Source organism: Heterocephalus glaber, unplaced genomic scaffold (assembly GCF_053883595.1).
Source record: "Heterocephalus glaber isolate CG9 unplaced genomic scaffold, H.glaber_assembly_v1.0 deba00001444, whole genome shotgun sequence".
NCBI lineage: Eukaryota > Metazoa > Chordata > Mammalia > Rodentia > Bathyergidae > Heterocephalus > Heterocephalus glaber.
This window is the reverse complement of record NW_028258297.1, coordinates 4,205,547-4,228,248: the sequence shown is the minus strand read 5'-3', so window position 1 is coordinate 4,228,248 and position 22,702 is coordinate 4,205,547. Positions and strand designations below refer to the sequence as shown.

The 22,702-nt window shown below is 47.9% G+C and overlaps 1 protein-coding gene across 4 annotated transcripts in view; it reads left to right on the top strand.

Moving 5' to 3' along the window:
* The window catches only part of Fbln1 (fibulin 1), a 74,894-nt gene that overhangs the window by 20,148 nt on the left and 32,044 nt on the right, over nucleotides 1-22,702 (top strand). For 2 of the 4 annotated variants that reach the window (XM_087213702.1, XM_087213703.1), the window contains exons 5-14: nucleotides 662-721; nucleotides 1,838-1,939; nucleotides 2,266-2,403; nucleotides 3,490-3,627; nucleotides 7,545-7,688; nucleotides 8,328-8,456; nucleotides 9,228-9,353; nucleotides 19,399-19,518; nucleotides 19,953-19,988; nucleotides 21,135-21,266. In XM_087213702.1, the coding sequence (XP_087069828.1) occupies nucleotides 662-721; nucleotides 1,838-1,939; nucleotides 2,266-2,403; nucleotides 3,490-3,627; nucleotides 7,545-7,688; nucleotides 8,328-8,456; nucleotides 9,228-9,353; nucleotides 19,399-19,518; nucleotides 19,953-19,988; nucleotides 21,135-21,266 (1,125 nt within the window). The remainder of the gene's footprint in view (nucleotides 1-661; nucleotides 722-1,837; nucleotides 1,940-2,265; nucleotides 2,404-3,489; nucleotides 3,628-7,544; nucleotides 7,689-8,327; nucleotides 8,457-9,227; nucleotides 9,354-19,398; nucleotides 19,519-19,952; nucleotides 19,989-21,134; nucleotides 21,267-22,702) is intronic. The other 2 variants (XM_004845397.3, XM_004845398.3) reach the window with 1 other exon arrangement.

Sequence of the window (22,702 nt, the reverse complement as noted above, 5' to 3'; positions counted from 1 at the left end):
CGCCCTTTTTGGTCCCTGGGATGATTTCTGTGTCCTCCACCTCTGATCGGCCTGGATACTGGCTGCAGCCCTTCTTCCTCCAGAGCCACCTCTCCGAGGGCTGCTTCCCCCTCACCCAGCCCTGGGCACTTCCCTCCCTCCTGCTGCCATCTGTGGTGGCCTCCTGTGTGCCGCCGGGGCCGTAGAGGTGCACAGACTGTTGTGGCCTGCAGCAAAATGAGTGCAGAAGTGGAGAGGACCCTGGAGAGGGGGATGGGAGCCCTCAGGAGGGCCTGTTGGGGTGCACAGTTCACCCCGCACCCGTAGACTTTACCCTGGATACTGCTGTCGGCTTGAGAGTCTGATTTATAGTGGGGCTTTGTAAGCATTTACTGAAATATTTTAGTAATTTGGACTCTCACCCCGTGGGTTTGAAGTTAATGATTACAGGCAGTAGTTCCTGAGCCCTTTCTTTTATAATGGATCTTTGGGAGATTCAGCTACCTTTAGGAGTAAGATTCTATTTGAACAAGGATAAAATGAATACTTAGTTGTTTTTAAGATTTACAAGTGGGCATTCATTCATTCTTGCCTGATACTGATAAGAGGGACTGCCCGGCTTCTCTGAAATCAGATGGGAACTGTGTTTGCATAATCTTTCCCTGGCCTCTCCTCTCTTTAGCTAAGATTACAGTGGTTGAGGAGGAACAAGAAGACCCCTACCTGAATGACCGCTGTCGAGGTGAGACCCCAGAGCCCCCCAGGAGCCGCGGGCCCAGCCTCCCTCCCCTCTGCCTCCCATTGCTCTCTCTCGAGCTGGGGCCTGGTTTGGGGGGGCGGTGCTGTGGAGGAGGCCGAGGTGAGAACTGGTGTTCAAAGACTCCCCCTGCAGCCACAGCCTAAGCCACCATGCTCATAGGCTCTGAGGATCATGACCACCAGCTTCCTTGGGGCTGGAAGGCCCGTGGGTGTTTCTTGGTTAGGGTTCCTGGAGCCCCAGGCAGGGCACCCTGAAAACATTCATTGATCTCCTAGGGAGACTTTGCAGTCTTAAAGTAGGCAGGGCCTTGCAGGTTTGTGTGTCCTGTGCTGTGACTTTATTTCTCCTTCGTGAACATCTGGCCTGTGTGGACTGGCAGTCTGCTCCCCAGCTTCACCTGCTGCCAAGGAGCCAGCTGAGTCACTGAGTGATGTGGTCAGCTCATGGTGACCATGGGCACCAAGGTCAGGAGGGAGGGACAGAGAGACCTGGAAAGCCTGAGCATCCTGTCTGGAGGCCATGGGAGGGTCCTCCTGGGAGAGGGAGAGGGAGAGGGAGAGGGAGAGCTGCTTTGCAGCAGATGAGGAGCGATTAGCTAACACAACTGAGCTGTGGCCTGTGCAGGACCCTGCAGCCAGGGCTGGTGAGCAGCAGCATAGGAGGGGGTGGAGGAACTGAGGAAGAGGAGGAGGAGCAGGCAGTGCCCTGCAAACCTTTTGCACTCTGAGCGTCTCTTGGGCTGCCCTTCAGGGAGTGTGGGTTGCAGGGATGGAACCAGGGATCCTTGGAGAAACCAAGCCCATAGAACTGCAGCCACAGTGGAGCTGGGGCAGCGGGAGCCAGAACAGAACAGTGAGGCTGGCATTAGAATTATGCAGGGGGTAGGTGGGGCCTGCCCCACCCTGAGGAGCCTGCCGCTCCCCTTCCAGCTCCACTATAGCCTCAGATTGTCAGGGCCTGCAAAGGATCCCCCAGGGTACCCAGAGCCAGAGCCAGGGAGTCTCCCTGGGTCAGCTTTCTCTGACCCCACTCCAACAGTCCTGGGGAACCAAAAGCTGTCCAGTGCTCCAGCCTGGTTCACAGGTGCTCTGATTCCAGGTGGTGGGCCCTGCAAGCAGCAGTGTCGTGACACGGGGGATGAGGTGGTCTGCTCGTGCTTCGTGGGCTATCAGCTGATGCCCGATGGCGTCTCCTGCGAAGGTAAAGGTCCCTGGGGAAGTGGGTGCACTCGAAAGCCTGCCTGGAGGTCTGAGTGGGGCTGTGCCAGCTGTCCTCACTCACACCCTGGAGTCTGCAGCACAGTGGACCCTGGGCAGGGAGGGAATTGTGGGTTTGCTTTGATGACGGATACCCTGACCCCACTCCGGGGTACAGTCCAATGTGCACATGGTGAGACTCAGCTCAGTTTGAGCAAACAACTTGGTAGATGCAGGAAAGCAGTTCCATGTGGCTTCTGTACCTTTCCTTCTGATAAAGTGTAAGGATCTGTTCTTGCTGGTCACCCCTGTGTCACCTTAATTTCCTAGACGTCAATGAATGCATCACAGGCAGCCACAATTGCCGGCTTGGAGAGACCTGCATCAATACCGTGGGCTCTTTCCGCTGCCAGCGCGAGAGCAGCTGCGGGACTGGCTATGAGCTCACAGAGGACAATGACTGCAAAGGTACAGCACCCATGGTGTGTGCTCGACTGCAGTTGTGGGTGTGGTGCTGCCCCCATGTGGCTGCCTGAGCCAGATCTGTGATTAGCAGAGATGTTCCTTCTCAAGGTGCCGAGTTCATGGTAGCAGCACATTTGGATTTAAAGGCTCAGTGCTCGGTCATTTAAAATCATGCCAGGGATGAACTTTAGGTGCTCCCATGTGCTTTCTACAAAAACAGACATAGAGCCCTCCCAGAAACACAACTGTTTTTGCACAACAGCTGCTTTCCTTCTGATCCCAAGCTTCTTTGAAGTTCAAAGCATATCCCTTTCTGTTACATAAAAGCTCAACATTTCTGGCTGCTTGATTTTCTCCACCAAGCCCTGGTTTTGGTATTTGGCATATGAGGCTCTCATGAGGACCTTTTAGAACATAATTTTCTGCACAGGGCTTCAAGCCTTTCAGAACAAAGCCACTTGTATAAAAATCTTGATGTTGAATCATGAGAGTGACTCAAAACCAAGGCACACCCTCCTGACATCCAGCGGCCTTTGAGCAAGTTCAGGCCACCCCACCCTTGCACACAGCCGGGGCCTTTGACCCCAAAGCTCAGGGGCCAGCCAGCTGAGCAGACACATTTGGATGTCTGGCAGCTGTGAACTTCAAGACCAGACAGCCCACTGTGTCCTCCTACCCTGATGTAACCATTGCTAATATGTGGAATATTCTGCAGACTTCAGAATGGATATGATTATAGAAGTTATGTTTATTTCCACAAAGATAACTGCTTTCTGATCTAAACTAAACATACACTTTGCCCAAATGACTAATATTAAATACATCTGCCAGGAAAATGCCTGGGTTATTTATTACATAACAGAAAGCTTGCCCTGTAAGAGTCTCTCGGACTGGGGTGGGGCAGGGGGAAGGTAGCATTTTAAATCCTCAACAGCTTGGGCATGGTTTGGCTGTGCCCTCCATGGAATGGTTTGGGTTTAGTCTGAATAATGAGCATTTTTTTAAAAACCTGTCTTGTGATGTTAAAGTGTTGTGAGATGTTTCTGGCAGGACTCTTGCTAACAATCTCCTTTTTTTATGATGCACCAGATATTGACGAGTGTGAGAATGGTATTCATAACTGCCCCCCCGATTTTATCTGTCAGAATACTCTGGGATCCTTCCGTTGCAGACCCAAGCTGCACTGCAAGAGCGGCTTTATACAAGATGCTCTAGGCAGCTGTATTGGTAAGACATGCTGCCGCCAGGGGGGATACCACCAGGGGGCACCACACAGCTGTGGCCACACCTTGGCACCTGAGGGGCTTCGGGTACCATATAGACCACAGGTTAGCAAACGTTTTCTGTAAAGAGGCAGGCAGCAAATATTTTAGGCATCACAGCCCATATGGTCTCTGTCACAGTGACCTCTGCTGTTACAGCTCAAAGCCATAAACTGTGTAGATGGGCTGGACCATGTTCCATTAAAACTTTATTTATAGGCCGGGGATTTAGTTCAGTGGTTTCGCCATCTGATGCGCAAGCGCAAGGACCCGAGTTCGATCTCTGGTACCAAAAAAAAAAAAACAACTTTATTTATAAAAACTGCTGGCAGGCTGGGTTTAGCCCAGAGGTAGTTGTTTGCTGAGCTTTGTTTTAGATGAAAGTACTTGGGTTTTGCAGTCAGGGACATCCCGTTTTAGACAGAATGGCCCAAGAACCTTGCCTTCCTTCCTCTGAGCCTCAGTCTCCACCCCTCTAAAAGGGATTCACAGGGTGCCTGGGTCCCAGGCTGCAGGCAAGGATAAGCGAGTGCTTTTGAAGTGACCGGGATATGGGAGGCACTCAGTAAGTCCCCCCTCCCTGCTGCAGCCACAGTGTCTGTTGAGACTTGTTTTACAAAATGCTGGGTGTTAGCGGTCCGACTGAGAGAGTCAAAAAGTGGAATGGCATTTGCCCATGACTGGGAGGAGGGAAATGTGTGTGATGGGTACAAAGTTTCTGCCTGGAAAGAGGAAAAGGTTCTGGAGGTGGATGGTGGTGACAGTGGCCTCACGGTGTGAATGTGCGTAATGCTGCTGAACTGTGTGCTTGACATTATACATTTATTTATTCACTTTACCACAACAAAAAGTACTCTGCGGATATCAGAGAAAGGCCACTGTGAAAGGAGAGAAAATCCTATATGAATTTACTGTTAAAACAGGAAGTCGAGTGGGACAGGTGAAATTGGAGGAGCCATGTCAGGTGGGACTGGCTGGTATCTCATCCACGAGGGCAGGTGGTGACTCTGCTTCCCCAGGTGTTGCCCAGGGAACCCCCCTGACTCCATCCCTGTTTAAGTTCAAAGAGATTTTCTCCTGACCTAGCTGCAGGTGCCACTAGTCAGAGCTCAGCCCATCTAGGGTGGCTGAACCCCCCTCGCCTCAAGAGGCGGGCACTACTGTGCAGTTTCTGTCTTGGTTCTTCCCTAACTTTTCTTAGATCAACCTGCACTGATTTTTTTTTTTTTTTTTTGGCATGGGGATCGAACTTGGGACCTTGTGCTTTCAAGGCACGTACTGATCTTTTGTTTGCAGTGGGATTGCAGGCTCCTTTCCCTTGCCTCTACTTTTACCACCCAAGATACTGCAAGGCAAGAGAAGAGTGACCCTTTGGGAAGGGGACTCATCTGGGCTGTGAGTTGGCCCCTTGCCAGCCTCCTGCCAACAGGACAGCTGTCACTCAGCACATGCAGGGCCAGGAGGGAGGAGGGTCAGACTTTCGTTCTGCTCCCAGGGGATCCGTGGAGGGGGCCCTGCCTGTGCTAAGAATGGAAACTCTCTCTAGTGGCAGAATTGGCCCTGATTTCCATCCAGAAGACCCTGGAGGGCTCAGTAGAGCCTGGCATTCTGTTTTCGGGTGTACTGCTAGGCAGGGACCAAGCCACAGGAGCAGTGGGAAGAAGGGACTGTCCCTCTCTGCCCTGCTGAACCAGGGGAGAGCCCTGGCCTGGGTGGTGGGGATCCCGGAGGCTGCCTGAAGCCTAGCCTGGTGGCACTCGGCTCTCCTGTGATGTCCCTCTGGGTCCGCAATGACAGCATCACAAGCCAGACACTCAACTCTGAAGTCTCCATAACTTGTTGCCCTGGGAGGGTGAGCGCAGTCTCCTCCAACTCCTTGCACCAAACTCAGGATCTGTTCTTTTAGGAAGTTATCTTTTTATTGCAAAATTCCCACACGTGTTCATTTACAAAGAAGCAAACAAAACCAAAGGGTGGAAAAGAAGCACTCTGCCCTGCCCAGTCCCGCCCCAGCCAGGCAGGTCTGTGCATCCTCCTCTGTTCTCCCCCATCCAGGCATTTTGTTTATTTTATAAAACAGGAACAGGCTGTTCTGACACTTGCTCGTTTCCTCACTTGACAATGTATTGAGGAATCATTTTATGTCAGCACCTTTATTCAAATTTAGAATAATAACTGCATCAGCAGAAATGGTTCTCTATAAAGAGAGAGCCCATTGGAATAGAGGGGTGCTGTAGGCTGCCTGTGGCTCTCAGCCTGGAACCATTTTCCTGAGCCCCAGAGCATCCCCAGGGTCCTCATCCCGCATGCAGCCTGTAGCAGAAGAGCCCACTGCACAGGAGCACTGGGTGGTCAGGGTCTGGACAGCAGAGGCCACCTTGTTCTTCCATTCATTGAGTCATGGCGCTCTCAGGCCAGGGGACCCCTGTCTGTGGCCACTCAGTGTCTCCAGGGACACCAGTGTTCCATGGAACAGTTTGGAAAATGCTGATCTGAGGAGAGTTCACAAAGCTTTCAGGGAAGCAGTGATCACTTTACAAAGTGCTGTATCTAGTCTCAATAGGCCACTTGGCTCTTTCTGTAAAGGGCGAGAGAATAAATACCAGCTTTTCGGTCAGGTGTATTACAAGAACAGCTGTAGACCATGTGTAAAGGAGCAGGCCTGGCTGTGTGCCAATAAAACTTTATTTACAAACACAAATGGAGGTCCAAGATTGGTGACCCTGATTTAAGGGTCACACTGGCTGTGCTCTGTTATCCCAACTCCCTGATGTGATCCTGGGGAGTCGCTTAGTCTCCCTGGGTTCTGGTTTCCTGGTGTAGTGCAGACACTAACACCTGCCCAGTGGAAGGTAGCTATGGTGGTCAGGGTGATAAAGGAGAGCAGAGCTCATATAAACTGTGACGGGCTCTGGTGTCAGTGTGGCCCTGGGGATGGGAGAGAGGTGGAGCTGACTTGATTCTCTGTCTGGGGAGGGGAGGGCTGGCAGGGACCAGCCTCTCTTTCTAACTTAAGCTCAGGGTCTCCTACTATCAGTCTCTTCTTGTCCCTCCACCCATGCTTGGGAAGCATCTGAACCAGAAGGTCCTCAGAGGAGATTTTGCAAAGTGCAGGTGCTTTTAGAAGACCACCTGTGTATGTGTGTGGGGGGGCGCTGGTCTGTGCCTTTTTGCATTGAATTTGAGCATAAGGAGCAAACCCACGTGTAACTCAGTCCTATGTGGTTATTTATGGGTCCGCACTTCCTGTGTCTGCCATGGGAAGATGTCCACTGGTCCCCACATTGAGACATGGAAACCCCGCCATGCAGGGAGTTCAGGGAGCAGAGGGGTCCCCTGCTGGCCTGAGTTGGCACAGGCCCCCTGGACAGATGGGGGACACAGGAGATGGGAAAGTGTCTTGTGGATGTGACTCACAGAGGCGTGGCTGCCAGGCAGATGGGGACTCTGAGTGGCCGACCCAGGAGCTGAGGCCGTGCCACTGGGGCTCAGAGGACCAGCTGGGGAGCGTGGGGTGGGGGCCAGAGCCTTGCTGAAGTCTAGAGTGGGTGCAAAGTGGACAGGGAAGGGGCTCGGAAGGGCTGGTCCCCTGGCATGGGCTACCTTGACAAAGGAAGGCAGGCAAGCAGCTCCGGTTGGTGCATCAGAGATGGATGTATCAGAGGCTCAGTGGCAGCAAGGGGACCAAGGAGGGACATTTGAGGCTGTGTGCACTGGTAGCACTTGGGGCCGGTGGGGGAGTTAGGGGCTGCTGCAGGTCCAGGGTCTATGGTTTTGTGGAGGAGGGCAGTGGTTTCTTTTGAGCTCCAGTCGCTGGATTCCCGGACGCCCCCCCGCCCCCCGTCCCGTTTAACCATGGCATCCCCATCTTTTCCCTCACAGATATCAATGAGTGTTTAAGTATTAGTGCCCCGTGCCCTGTCGGGCAGACATGCATCAATACGGAGGGGTCCTACACATGCCAGAAGAATGTGCCCAACTGTGGCCGTGGCTACCATCTCAACGAGGAGGGGACTCGCTGTGTTGGTTGGTATCAAAAAGGGAAACCAGTCTGAAATTGACACGCTCCCTTCTTTAGAAGGGGAGTCGAGCCCAAAGTGAAGCCATTTCTGTCTGTCCATCAATTGTGGCTGCCCAGCACAGACCTTTAGCATCCTGCCTGGACAACTGCAGTAGCACATCAGCCTGTCCTCTTATCTCCAACCTGCCTCACCCTCCAGGCTTGCAGCCCTTTGGCAGCTCCCCTCTCGTGATAAAAGACAGGTGTTGACAGTCCAGTGCTATTGAGCGGACCCGGCTTCACGAGTCTGCAATCCATATGGAACATTCCTAAAACTGCACTGGTTTGGGTCTTAGTCCTCTACCCACCTGCCCTGTGCTCCTTGGTACCTGGGACAGGTGGCAGCCCAGATCCCTGGCAGGGAGGGTGTCTTCCTCCCCAGCACTCCCAGGACTAGGCCATTGTTGTCCCCCACACTCCCAGGCATAATGTCATTGCTGGGTGCCAGAGAGGCCTCCCTGGGGTGGGGCTGGGCCTCCCGAACGGCTCCGGAGGACGGGGTGGGCACTGCCACTTCAGCATCCCACATCTGAGCTTGTTCCTTGGGAGGTGGGTTAGGGATTGGCCCTAGAGGTTCTTCAATGTGCATTCTTCCTCCTTTCAAGACTTGGATGAGTGTGCCCCGCCTGCTGAGCCCTGCGGGCAGGGACACCGCTGCCTTAACACCCCCGGCAGCTTCCGCTGTGACTGCAAGGCTGGGTACTACTTTGACAGCATCAGCAGGACATGTGTGGGTACGTGGTGGCTTTCGAGACTTGGAGGTCCTGGGCTGACCACGGCCGATCCTCATCTCAGGAAGTTCCAAGTACAGGTAGCCAGGGGACCCTGTGGTAGCTGCTCCTCTGCTGCTACCTGCACTGGGCAGCCGCCAGCCAGGCCCCCATGTGAGCCTGTTTCCTGCTTGTCGAGCGGGTGCTCTGCCTGCCCCTATACCTGAGTGCCCGTGAGATGTGAGCCTAGGTCTCCAAATGGCAAGTGTTACAGCCGGGCGTGGTGGTGTGAATCTATAATCCCAGCTGCTCAGGAGGTTGAGGCAGGAGGATCTCAGGTTTGAGGCCAGCATGGGCAATTTAGTGAGTGAGACTCTGTCTCAAAATAGAATAAAAAGTGCTGGGGCTGACCCTCGGTGGCAGAGTGCTTGCCTAGCATGTGTGAGGCTCTAGGTTCAGTCCCTAGGACTGCAAAAAAGTGTTAGTAATTTCCCAAAGCTGCACTGTGGCTTCAGCACCACAGGGCAAGTGCCACGGGGATGAGAGCCAGAGATGAACAGGGGTGGGCTCGGAGCTGGGCCAGCCTGCTTCACTGTTGCCCACCGATGTCCCCTGTGGCAGGTCTCAGTGGCCCCTCCTCTCGGGCACTGGGTAGAGCCGGAAAAGGTTACTGTCACTGTGCCCTCTGTGTTTGGGACAAGTCACTCTTCCTCTTGTCTGAGGAGCCGAGGAGCCGAGGGTTGGGGGTGGCACCGCAGTGCGGGTGGCGCTCTGAGCCGAGGGCCTCCGTTTCAGACATCAATGAATGCCAGCGCTACCCCAGGCACCTGTGTGGCCACAAGTGCGAGAACACACCGGGCTCATACCGCTGCAGCTGCTCTGCGGGCTTCCGGCTGTCTGTGGATGGCCGGTCTTGTGAAGGTGAGTGGGGTGAGGGCAGGGCTGGGGGTCAGCCTGTGGGGGGTGGGCGGAGTCTGTTTCCCAGCTCATATTAAATGGCCTGGCAGTGGGGGACCGGCCTGTAAAATGTGGCCCTTTAGGGACTGCCCCACCCCCATGGCTCCTGATAACACCGTCTCTGAGGTCATGTGGGCTGTGGAGGCAGAGGCCGCTGCGTTGGTGACCTTGGGGAAAACTGACCTTAGTTCCTCACTGTCCTCATGGCAAGTGTGGCTTGATGTGTCAAAGGGAAACTAAAGCCTGCTCTTGTAGAGGAGGTGTGACTGATTTTGTTCAGACCTGGTGGCCTCCAGGCCATGGTGTAACCTGGTGTCAAGACAACCAAGCGAGGCCCAAGGTGGGGGCTTCACAGATGCTGGACACAGTGGGCAGAGCGATGGACACTCAGGGCACAGTCACGGCCATTGGCAGCTGTGGCTGCTCATGGGTCCTTCTGGACTTTGGGCACATCCCCTCCCAGAGACCGGGAGGCGGGTTCCTCACCTTCCTATGGTGAAATTCCAAGGCAGGGGCCCCAAGTGCTTGAGAAAGACGCTCCTGCGCTGTTGAAGCGACAGCATGAGCTTTCTCAGGCTGACGTCTTAAGGGGATGGGGGTCCTCATCTGGGAATGCTACCTTAGACCAATACTGGCCAGACCCCAGTTGGTCCGGCCTTGTGGGATGTGAGCTTTTACATATGCGCCTTCTGTCTGCGGAGCTGTGGAGCTGCAGGCCTGGCAGGTCTCAGGTGTTCCAAGTATGTCACATCTTACACGGGCACGGGGTGAGCACTTTGAATCAGCCTCGGCAATCCCCCGCACTGCCTGTCGTATCCTGTCCTATGCCATGCTGATGCCATGCCCAGAGGGCAGATTCAGAACACAGAGGGTCTTTGGTCTCAGTATTAAGAAGGTGCCTTGCCAGTGAGCCAGTGCAGGAGTAGACCTCAGCTCACCTGGAAGGTAGATGGCATGGTGGGGTCACGGGCCCTGGGCTGCCGTGGGAACTCGACAACCAGACCCAACAAGTGTATTTGACAAGGAACAAGATCCCCATACTGCGACCCTCTCAGGTCTGGGTTCAAATCCCAGTTCTGCTGTTTTTATGGCCTTTTGTGAAGAAGCAACTCACATTCCTGGCAATTTAGAGAACACTGGTATTATTTATTTATTGCTTAAATTCTTTTATTGGTACATTTTAGGTATACATTTGTTACATTTATCTTTGGAAACTTGTACCTGTACATGATATATCTTGGTTCTTATTTCTGCCCATTCCCTGTCCTCCTTTCACCCCCTCCACCCTTCCCTGTTTACAAAGATTTGTTTCCATTTTTTCCTTTTCTCATAGTTTTTCCTTCCCCCTTCCCCTCCCACTTCCCCTAACCCTTTGGGCCTTTTCTTCCTATTTCAAATAATCAATTATTCATTTTAATCCTTATTTACACTTTCAGTTTCTCACAGTAGAGAAACTATTCAGTATTTACACATGTGTGTCCTATTTATTTCACTTAAGAGGATGGCCTCAATATGCATCCATTTAGCTATAAATGTCTAGTTTCTCATTCCTTAAGGCTGAGTAGTACTCCATTTTATAAAAAACCACATCTTCTTTATCCAGTTTCTAGTTGATGGGCACTTGGGCTGTTTCCAAGCTTTAGCTATTACAAACTGTGCCACTATAAACATGGGTGCACATATATTGCTGTGGTATGATTGTTTTAATTCCTTTGGGAAGATACCCAGCAGGGGACTAACTGGGTCAAATGGAACCTCTACCCCTAGTTCTTTGAGGAATCTCTATACTGATTTCCATAGTGGTCACACCAGTCTGCACTCCCACCAACAATGGAGAAGGGTTCCTTTCTCCCCACACCCCCCGCCAGCATTTGTTATTGGCTGATTTCTTGATAGCAGCCATTCTTTCTGGGGTGAGGTGGAATCTCAGTGTTGTTTTCATCTGCATCTCTTGAATGACCAGTGATGTTGAACATTTTTTCATATGTTTATTTGCTGCTTTTACTTCTTTGAGAAATGTCTGTTCATTTCAGATGCCCAGTTTTTAATTGGGTCTTTAAATTTGGGGGGTCTGATTTTTTTCAGTTCTTTATATATTCTAGATAGTAATCCTTTGTCTGAGGTACAGCTGCTAAAAAATTTTTCCCACATTGTAGGTTGTCTCTTAGCTCTGTTGGTGGTTTCTCTTGCAGTGCAGAAGCTTTTGAATAAGATGAGATCCCAGTTGTTGATTCTTTCTGCTAGTTCCTGGGCTACTGACGTTTTGTTCATAAGTCTTTTCCTATGCCAACGTCTTCAAGAGTTTTACCTAACTTATCTTCCAGCAAGTTTAGTGTTTCTGTGTTAATATTTAGATCTTTAATCCACTTTGATCTTAGTTTAGTGCATGGTGATAGATATGGATCTAGTTTTAATCTCTGGCAGGTTGAAATCCAGTTTTTCCAACACCATTTATTGAAAAGGCTATCTTTCCTCCAATGAGGGTGTTTGGCTCCTTTTTCAAAGATGAGGTGGCTGAGTATGTCTGGAGTTGTTTCTGCATCTTCTAATCTATTCCACTGGTCCTCAGGTCTGTTTCTTTGCCAGTACCATGCTGTTTTTATCACAGTAGCTTTGTAGTATAGTTTCAAGTTGGGGATTGTGATACCCTGCCATGTCTCTGTTGCCTAGAATTGCTTTTGTTATTCTAGGCCTCTTCTGGTTCCAAATGAATGTTTGGATTGTTTTCTCTAGTTCTGTGAAATATATTGTTGGAATTTCAATTAGCATTGCATTAAATCTATGTAGCAGTTTTGGAAGTATGGCCATTTTCACTATATTAGTTCTTCCTACCCAGGAACAAGGGATGTCTTTCCATTTTATTATATCCTTTTCGATCTCTTTTTTCAGAGTGCTGTAGTCTTCAGTGTAGAGGTCTTTTGCTTCTTTTGTTAGATTGATTCCTAGATATTTCATTTTTTTGGATGCTATTGTAAAAGGTATTATTTCCCTAATTTCTCTCTCAGTGAGTCTGTTATTTGTGTACAAGAAGGCTATTTTTTTTTAGTGTTGACCTTATATCCAGCTACTCTACTGAATCTGTCAGTTAAGTCTAGAAGTCTTTTGACAGAGTTTTTTGGGCCTTCTATGTAAAGTATCGTATCATCAGCAAATAATGACAGTTTAACTTCTTCCTTTCCTGTCTTTATTCCTTTTACTTCTTTCTCATTTCTAATTGCTGTGGCTAATGTTTCCAGAACTATACTGAACAGGAGTGGTGATAGTGGACATCCTTGTCTTTTTCCTGATTTTAGCGTGAAAGTTTTCAGTTTTTGACCATTTAGTATGATGTTGACTGTTGGTTTCTCATAGATAGCCTTAATCAGGTTGAGATAAAGATCTTCTATTCCAATTTTCTGTAGGGTTTTTTATCATGAATGGGTGTTAGATTTTGTTGAATGCTTTTTCTGCATCTATTGAGATGATCATATGATTTTTGTCCTTCACTCTGTTAATATAGTGTATTACATTTATTGATTTACTTATGTTGAACCATCCTTGCATCCTTGGGATAAATCTGACTTGGTCAGGGTGTATGATCTTCTTAATGGCTCCCTATATTCTGTTTGCCAGTATCTTGTTGAGGATTTTTGCATCTATGTTCATTAGGGAGATTCGCCTGTAGTTCTCTTTTCCGGTTGAGTCTTTCCCTGGTTTTGGAATCAAAGTAACATTTGCTTCCAGGAATGAATTTGGAAGACTTGCTTCCTTTTCAATTTCCTTGATGAGTTTAAAGAGTAATGGTGATAGTTCTTCTTTAAATGTCTTGTAGAATTCAGCAGTGAAGCCATCAGGACCTGGGCTTTTGTTTGTTGATAAATTTTTAATTACGTTTTCAATTTCACTGATTGTAATTGGGGTATTTAGAATTTCTATATTTTCTTCATTTAACTTTGGCAATTCGTATGTATCTAGTAATCTGTCCATTTCTTCTGTGTTTTCCATTTTATTAGAGTACAGGTTCTCGAAGTAGGTATTGATGATCCCCTGGATTTCTGCTGGATTTGTTGTGACTTCACTTTTTCATTCTTAATTGCATAGATTTGAGCCTTTTCTTTCCTCTTTTTGATAAGGTTGGCTAAAGATTTATTGATTTTATTTATTCTTTCAAAAAACCACCTCTTTGATTCATTGATTTTTTTTTTTTTGTATCATTCTCTTAGTCTCCATTGCATTGATTTTGGCTCTGATCTTTATAATTTCCTCTCTTCTACAAGCTTTGGGTTTGTTATGCTCTTCTTTTTCTAGGAGCTTGAGGTTCTGCATTAGGTTGTTTATTTGAGTTCTCTCTGTTTTCCTAATATGAGTATTCACTGCTATGATTTTCCCTCGTAGAACTGCTTTCATTGTTTCCCATAGATTCCTGTATGTTGTACTGGCATTATCATGTACTTGTAGAAACTGTCTAATTTCTTCTGTGACTCACTGGTTGTTCAGGAGGATGTTATTCAATTTCCATGTGGTTGTGGGGGTTTTGCAGTTTCTTACGTTATTGATCTCCAATTTTATTGCACTATCATGTGATAATATACAGGAGGTAACGTCAATTCTTTTACATTTACTTAAACATGTCCTGTGAGCTAGCATGTGGTCTATTTTGGAGATGTGCAGCCAAAAAGAATGTATATTCTGGTTTTGTGGGGTTGTACACTCTGTAAACATCTATTAAGTCCATTTGTTCAATAGCTTGGTTCAGTTCTAGAATTTCGTTGTTGATGTTTTGTCTAGATGATCTGTCTGTTTGTGATAGTGGGGTATTAAGGTCCCTCACTACAATTGTATTGGTGCTTATTTGGTTTTTCATATCCATTAATATTTGTTTTGTATAGTTGGGGGCATTCGTAGTATAGTATACAACTATATTGTATAGTTTGGTGCATATGTATTTAGGATTGTCATCTCTTCCTCTGGGATTGTTCCCTTTACAAGGATGTAGTGACCATCTTTGTCTCCCTTAATTAGTTTTGGTTTGAAATCTACTTTGTCTGCAAATAAGATTGCTACTCCTGCTTTTTTCCAGGTTCCTGTCATGTGGAGAACTGTTTTCCATCATTTTACTTTCAGTCCGTGAATATCTTTTTGAGTTACATGTGTTTCTTGTATACAGCATATTGCTGGATTTTGCTTCTTAATCCATTCTGCCAGTCTATTTCTTTTGATTGGTGAATTGAGGCCATTAACATTGATGGTTATAATTGATAGATATTGACTCATCCTTGTCGTGATGTTTTACTGTTGTTGGTTCTTTTATATTTTATGTTTCCCCCTTTCCCTTTAGTTTCTTGCCTTGCCTAGTGGCTTCCCTCTGTTGGGCCTCATGGAGTTGTGACCTTCATTGTCTTTTTCTAGGATATTGTTTAGAATTGTTTGGAGTGCTGGTTTGGTGTTCATGAAATTTCTCAGGTGTTCTTTGTCGTGGAAGTATCTAATTTCCCCATCGATTTTGAAAGATAATTTTGCAGGATGCAACAGTCTAGATTGGAAGTTACTTTATTTTAGGGCTTGAAATACTTCACTCCAGGGTCTCCTTGACTTGACGGTTTGTATTGAGAAGTCTGCCGTGATTCTGATGGGCTTTCCTTTGTAGATGATTTATTTCTTTTCTCTAACTGCTTGTAGGATTTTGTTCTTCTGTTGTGTTTATGGGATCTTGACTATTATATGTCTAGGTGTAGATTTTTTTTTGATCAAGGCTAGTTGGAGTTCTATATGCCTCACTTATCTGTATGTCCAATTCTCTGCCTCTGTCTGGGAAGTTTTCTACTATTACTTCTGTGAACAGTTTTTTTATGTCAATTGTACTTTCTCCTGTTTTTTCGTGGACTCCTATCAGTCTTATGTTATTCTTCTTTGCCTCATCTAGCAGCTGCTGGATTGATTTCACGTGGTCCCTTACTATTTTTAAGAAATCTCTGTTTTCATGGTCCTTAACTGCAATCCTGTCTTCTGTATCTGATATTCTATCTTCACATTACCTTAATCTGCTATGAATACATTCAGTGGAGTTTTTAATCTCCTGGACATCTGTTTGAATCTGTTTCATGGATTCCATTTCTTTCTCATGTTGGTCAATCATGGTTTCCATTTCTTTCTTATGCTGGGTATTCATGGCTTCCAGCCTGTTTCTGAGCTCATCTATTTTATTTATTTGTTTCTGTTCTAGAGCCTGTAATCACGTCTTTCACTCTGCCTACCATCTCTGTAGTTATCTGGGAGAGTATTTCTGTTTTGAATTTTTCTAGAGCCTCATTCATCTGTTTTGTTACTTCCTGTGGCATCAGTCCAGTTTGTCCAGGTGGTTGAGTATCAGACTTTTCCACCTCATTTCCACCAGAATTTGCCTTTGGTGAAGTAGAAGTCTGAGTTCGTGCCTTGCTTAAATGTCTTCTCATTTTTGTTTTTGGTACTGTCCTTGGTTTAATTCCTGGGTTGATACTTTGAAATTGCTTATTGTAAGTATCTTTGTTGCTTATATTTAGAACCCTTATGGAATGATTGCTTCTTAGAGGTGTCTTCCAGATATAGCTGGTCTTTAGGTTTTAAGTCTCTAATGACTCTGAGGCTATCTCATTATATACCAGGAAGGACAACTGATTAGATCAACCACAACACCTCAGCCCAAGTGATACAATTAGCCGCACCATAGCATCAAGCACAGCTTAGAAAATGACAATTTGTGGTAGTTACTAGTCTATCACCTTTAACTGTGTGAATTAAATCAAAATTGAGGACCAACCCAACATATGTTTATAGTGAATAAACTCCTCAATACAGTAACTTTACCCCTCGGGATGGAGAGTTAGAAGGAGTTGGGGAGGGAGGGATGGGTAGGTAGAAGGATAGGAGTAGGTTAGCAGTGAGGCCAGAGGACATGGGAAGATCATGCAAAAGAAACTGTTAAAGACAAGAGAAAAAAAAAAAAAAGACAAGAGGAAAAGACAGAATGAAAAATAAAGATGAGAACAGAACAACCTAACAGCAATAGGGAGACTAGAAACTGTATTTACTTTCTTTTAAAACTTATGACAATCGAGAAAAGAAAAAAAAGAAGAAAAGAAAAATAAAGAAGAAATCTGAATTAGGGCCAGAATAGGAACAAAAAGGGAGATGAAGAACAATGTGGGACAATGAGAGAGTGCATGAGAGAGAGAGAGAGAGAGAGAGAGAGAGAGAGAGAGAGAGAAGAGAAAAGAGAAAAATAAAACTTTGAAAAGAGTAGAAAAAGAAAAAAGTAAAAATATTAAAAATAAGAGCAAAAAAAATTAAAAGAATAATAATTTGGGGGCTGGGGATTTCTCTCGGTGGTTCCGCCGCCTGCCTTGCAAACTCAAGGACCCGAGTTCGATCCTTGGTACCAAAAAAAATAAAAGAAAGAAAGAATAATAATTTTGAAAATAACAAATAAAAATAAAAATGAAGGGGTTCCTTCAGGGTATGCCTCTGCTGTCACAATAGACAACATGGGCAGCAGTGTGCAGATATAAGTCAATGAGTCTCAGCAAGCCAGTAGAATACCTGTGAGATTCCGGCAGATTTCTGGCTGCAAGTCCCAAGTTGAGCTCCCTGTCCTCCTGCAGGGTTGCACTCTGCAAGGTTCTACTTCAGATTCCAGCTGCCCTTCCCCCTGAAGATAGTCCAGGTTCCGATGAGAGGTGGTGATCCCTCCAACTTACCAAGTACAGTGGTCTGGTGTGCCTTTACCGCAGAGATTCTCTTCACTTTTTCCAGTGGGCTTCAGTTTTCATCAAGGAGCCTGAGAAAGGCCCTGGTATTAATTATTATACTAGTTCTGGCCCATGCTTTCCCTGGCCACTCACAGACATTTGAACCTGTGGACACGCCTGGACTGGCCGGGCATGTCACGTCACTCCTATAAGCATTTATTAAACACCTGCCCTGGGTGTGTAGCAGTACTCAGTTCCCACGTCAAGGAGCCCATCTAGGATGTGACGGGAACCATGCTGGGCACAGGTGAACAGGGAGACCAGGACAGCAGTGGGCGCCCCCCCCACCCCGTCCTGTCAAGGAGCAAATTTGTAAATGAGCAAATTTGTGAGCAAAGTTGTAAATGAGAGAAGAGACTCTGGTCCAGGGAGTGGCAAGCTTCCTCTCTGCAAGCTGCACAGGAACTGTTAGTCCTTCTGATGAGTCTGCTGACCCTACACCCTGCTGTGGTAGGACAAAAGCAGCCATAGGCCATGGCAAAAGAATGTTCATGGCTGTGTTCCAATAAAACTTTATTTATTTAAAAAAACAAGTGGTGGGCTCAGTGGTAGAGCTCCCTGGTTTCGATCTCCAAAGATAAATAAATAAATAAAAATAAATAAATAAATAAATACTGTAGCCATTAAACTGTAACTCCCCATTCCCTCCTCTCAGCCCCAGTAAACACCCCCATGGGTTTCTATTTTCTGTGTCTATGAGTTTGACAATTCTAGGTACCTCATGTAAGAGGAATCACACACACGTGTCCTTTTGTGACTGGTTCATTTCACTTAGCATAATCTCATCAAGGTTTCTCTATGTTATAGCATGTTTCAGAACTATATTAAAGTTGAATGATATGTTTAAGACCACATAATATCTCATTGGATGAATCTACCACATTCTGTACATCCATTCATCCAGCACGTTCAGGTTGTTTTCACCTTTTGGCTATTATGAATAACGCTGCTGTGAACACTGGTGATCATTGCTTCCAGTTCTTTTAGGCACATACCCAGAGGTGGAATTGCTGGTAGTATATCTGACTCATAGATCTGTTGATCTGGCCATATATATATATATAATAAGAGTACATCTAACTTTATTGTTGTTGTTATTATTATTATTATTATTTGGTTATACATGCTTGGATTTGGACCAATGCCTTTGCACTGAGCTACATCCCCAGTTGCCTCTCACCCTTTAAGACAAGATCTTGCTAAGTTGCTAAATTCCCCAAGATGGGCTTAAAAGTTCAGTCCTCCTGCCTCACCCTCCCAGACATGCGCCACCCGGTCTGGCTTTTTTTTAAAAAAAAAACAGAGCCCTCTGTCTCATTTCTATGGATCTGATGTCATGGCAATTGGTTTTGATTAAACTTATTGGGAAACTGACATTCCTTCTCACATCTCACATACGGGAGTTTTAAAAAATCTTCTTGGTGCACATTCATTAGACATTTCTTCAGCAAAGAATCTGTTGTTGGTAAACTCAGTTTTCGATTATTTTCAAATGTCTTTTTTTCTTGAAAAACATAATTTTACTGGGCATATAATCTCACGTTTGCAAATTATTCTCCAGGCATTGAGCACACCAGTGTGTTCTGAACGTTGTAGATGTTCTGAAGCATTCCAGTGTGTTCTGGTGCCTATTGAGGCTGTTGAGAAGTGCTACCAGTTCAGTTGCTGGACTGCAGACACAGCTCAGTGCCATTCCTTTGTAAATGAACCATTCTGTCTCTTAAAACAAACAAACAAAAAACATTTGGCCTATTGTGGACTGACCTCTGCTCTAGGCAAAGGGAATTGGTGAGCCACTGCCCAGAGTTGCCAAGGAGCCTCCTGAGATCAGAGCATCAGTAATTTCCCATGGGCTGGGTCATGAGCTGTCATCTGTGTTGGATGACATCTAGAAAGTGAAGCAGGGAGGACAGGATCAGATTGCCATGGAGAAGTAGAACAGATGCTGGTGCCCTGTGGGGCTGGATCAGAGGGAGCTAAGCTGGAGGCTTATGTCACCCTGTCCAGAGATGGTGTGGCTTGTGGCAGGGACAGAGAGATTCCACATTCACCAGCCATGAGGGCTGGAGTGGGGGCCTCTCACTTGAGGGTCCCTGGCAGATCTGGCCCTGCACCCCAAGACTTCTGCCTGTGTGCATGTGAGAGGTGGAGAGAGTTCTGTTTGCTGTCCCTACTGCCATCAACAAAGTTAGGTGTGGAAGCGGGGATTCCCCAAGTCTGAACAGGACTCTGACCCTGTCTTTCAGATGTCAACGAGTGCCTTAGCAGCCCCTGCAGCCAGGAGTGCGCCAACGTCTATGGCTCCTATCAGTGCTACTGCCGCCGTGGCTACCAGCTCAGTGACTTGGACGGCGTCACCTGTGAAGGTGAGGGCGCCCCCTGTTGCTGGGGGAGGCACTGGGTTGTGCCCATGCTGGCAGCTGTGGACTACATTTCAGAATCCTCAGCAAACAGCTGCCAGGGTTCATTCCTGTGCCCCTCAGGGTGGGCTGTTGCTTTGCCTCCAGCTGGGATTTACTTGAAGACACCTCACTTGCATTAAGAGTGTCCTTTAGGTAGTGGCCACTAAGGACACCGAGACCTTGAGCCACAGGGCACAGGGCACGAGGCTGGGCAGTGAGGAAGGTCTCCAGCCACCACATCCTTGGATTCCCGCTCTGCCTCTGGCCTCTGCAGAGCTCCTCCCTCACTGGGCCCAGTCTGAGACTTCTGTTCCATGGGGCTTCCCCAGGCTGACGGAGGGTTGAACTGGACACTGATTCAGTCGTACCTAGTTTCTTTGTTTTGTTTGTTTCTGCAGTGCTGGGAATGGAACCCAGGGCCTCACACATGCTAGGCAAGCACTCACCTCTGAGCGGTACTCCACACCCTGTAGATGCCTAAGCACAACGATTATCATGGTTGTTACTATAGTGTGAGCAGCCCTAATTTAAAGCTTCACAATTTGAAATGCTCCAAAATCCAAAACTTTTTGAGTATCAATGTGGCATGCCACAAGTGGGAAATTCTACACCCGACCTGCAGTCAAAACAGGTACTCAGTATAAAAATGAAGGCACAGGGGCGGGGGGTGTGGCTCAGCGGTAGAGTGCCTGGCTAACATGTGCAAGGCCCTGGGCTCAAGACCCAGCACCAGGAAAAACAAAATTCCGGCAGGGAACGAAGGACAATGAATGGCCTTGAAGTGGTGGTGCCACACACCTGTTGTTCCAGCACTCTGGGAGGCTGAGGTAGGAGGATGGAGAGTTCCAGCCCCACCCGGACAACTTAGCCACTTAGTGAGGCTCTGCCTCCAAATAAAAAATTGTAAAAGTGCTGGGGATATAGGTCAGTGTGAAGGCCCTGGGTTCAAATTCCCAGTACCAGAAAAAACAAAGAATGTAGACAAACTAAAAATATCACCAGCGAGGTGGCACACACTTGTAATCCCAGCACTTGGGAAGCTGAGTTAGGATTGCTGTGAACCTGAAGTACATAGTGAGACCTTGTCCCAAAAACAAAACAATAAACAAACAAAAAACCAGACACCTATACACACCTTCAGGTTCTTTGTATGAGGGGAATATGTAACATAAATAAATTTTATGGTTAGATTTGAGACCCATCCCTAAGATATCTTGTTATGTACAGGCAAATATTCCAAAATGCAAAAAAATCAGAATCACACCTGGCCCTAAGTATTTTGGCTGAGGGTCACAGCCTGAGTTTTCCTGTGAGAGGTAGCTTTTAATCTGTGACTCCTTCTCCATCTTCCCCTCCTCTTTCCCTTGCAAACTTCACACCCTGAACTTGCTGTGTGATCTAGGCTAGTCCCATCCCCCCTCTGGACCCCTCTTGTGCCATGGTGGACTCCAAGGCCACCCCCAGCACCCTGAGCCCTCTGTCTGCCCTCCCGCCCACCTTGGCCCCCGGGGGACGTAGCTGCATGGTACCCACTGCTATGGCCTAGGGAAGGGATGCTGAGGGAGGCTGTGCCGTTGCAGACATCGACGAGTGCGCCCTGCCCACCGGGGGCCATATCTGCTCTTACCGCTGTATCAACATCCCCGGAAGCTTCCAGTGCAGCTGCCCCTCGGCCGGCTACCGGCTGGCACCCAATGGCCGAAACTGCCAAGGTGAGTGTGTCGGACTGCAGTCACCCTGGTGTGCTTGGGTTCTGCAGCATAGGGGGCTGTGGCCAGGCTGGGGGAAGCTGATCCCCAGAGCACGTCAGGCGGATCCTGGGCGAGACTTGTACCCTGTGTCCCACACCTAGTTCCCAGCACCCTTGTCCCTAGCATCTTGCCCAGCCTGGAATAGATAGGGCCCTGGAGGATAAAATGGGGGTCAGGGCCTGGAAGACCCCACCCAAAAAGGTGCTCGCTTGGACAGCTCATCTGTAACAAATTATAGCTGTGTGCCAGCCCCTGGAGCAATGCAGTGAGCAATTCCCCGAGGCCTCAGTCTCAAGCTCCCTGCCAGCGTCACAGCAAGGGGCTGGCTGTGGTACAGTAGTTCTCTGTAGCTGTGGATGCGTGTGTGGGGCTGGCTTGGCTCCCACATGTGCTCCATGATGGGGCCCGTGGATCCACGAAAAGTGGGATCCCCCTTTTCTAAGAACTGGCTGGGGTCCTCCTGTGTCCTCAGACCATCCACTTGGTAACCAAGAGAGGGTGCCACATAGGTCCTTGTGAATGCACGTTCCTCACGGGGTTGTCCTTCCTGGGCTCTGTGGGTGTTGTATCTGGTTGTGTGGAGTGCGGCAGATCGAAGGCAGCAGGGGCTGGCCCGGGACTGGACAGCATCTCTGTTTTCCTGTCCTCCTGGCTGGGCTCTCTCACCACAGCCAGGGGCCCTGCTCAGAGAAAGCACAAACACATTCCTGCATCCAGGCCTTTGAGATCCAGGAGTGGTGTTTTTACCTCCAACCATCAGGCATTTAGCATCTCTCAACAGAACCGCGCCCCCCCAGACTTGGTGACATCCTGAGCCCATCATTGGGCTGCTCTGGAGTGTCTGGGGTGGGGTCCTCACCTCTGGGTGAACTGTAGGCCCCAGAGCAGGAGTCCTAGGCCTGGTCCCCTTTCAGACCCAAGAGTCACCACCCCTGTAACACGGGGCAAGACACACCACCCTGTAGGCTATAAAATGGGGCTGGAGTTCTGCCCTTTCTTCTTTTTTATTTTTATTTTTATTCCTATATGTCCATCAACAGATGAATAAAGAAAGTGTGGTATTTACACACAGTGGAGTACTGCTCTGCCATAAGGAAGGATACGTTTGAGTCATTGGTAGACAAATGGATGCACCTTGAGACCACAGTGTTAAGTGAAATAATTCAGACACACAGGCTTGAATATCGGATGGTTACTCTTATATGAGAAACTCGGAGTATAAATAAAGAGCAAAAGGAAAGATAGGTAACAGGAAACAGGGACATAGATCTTTTGCAAGGAGGAAGAGGTTCTGCCCTTTCCCTCCTAGGATATAACGCATGGCACGTGAACCGAAGAGAGGTGCCAGGTCGTTAACAGTCGACTTCAGTGCCCGCCTGCCTGGGTGCAAAGCGCAG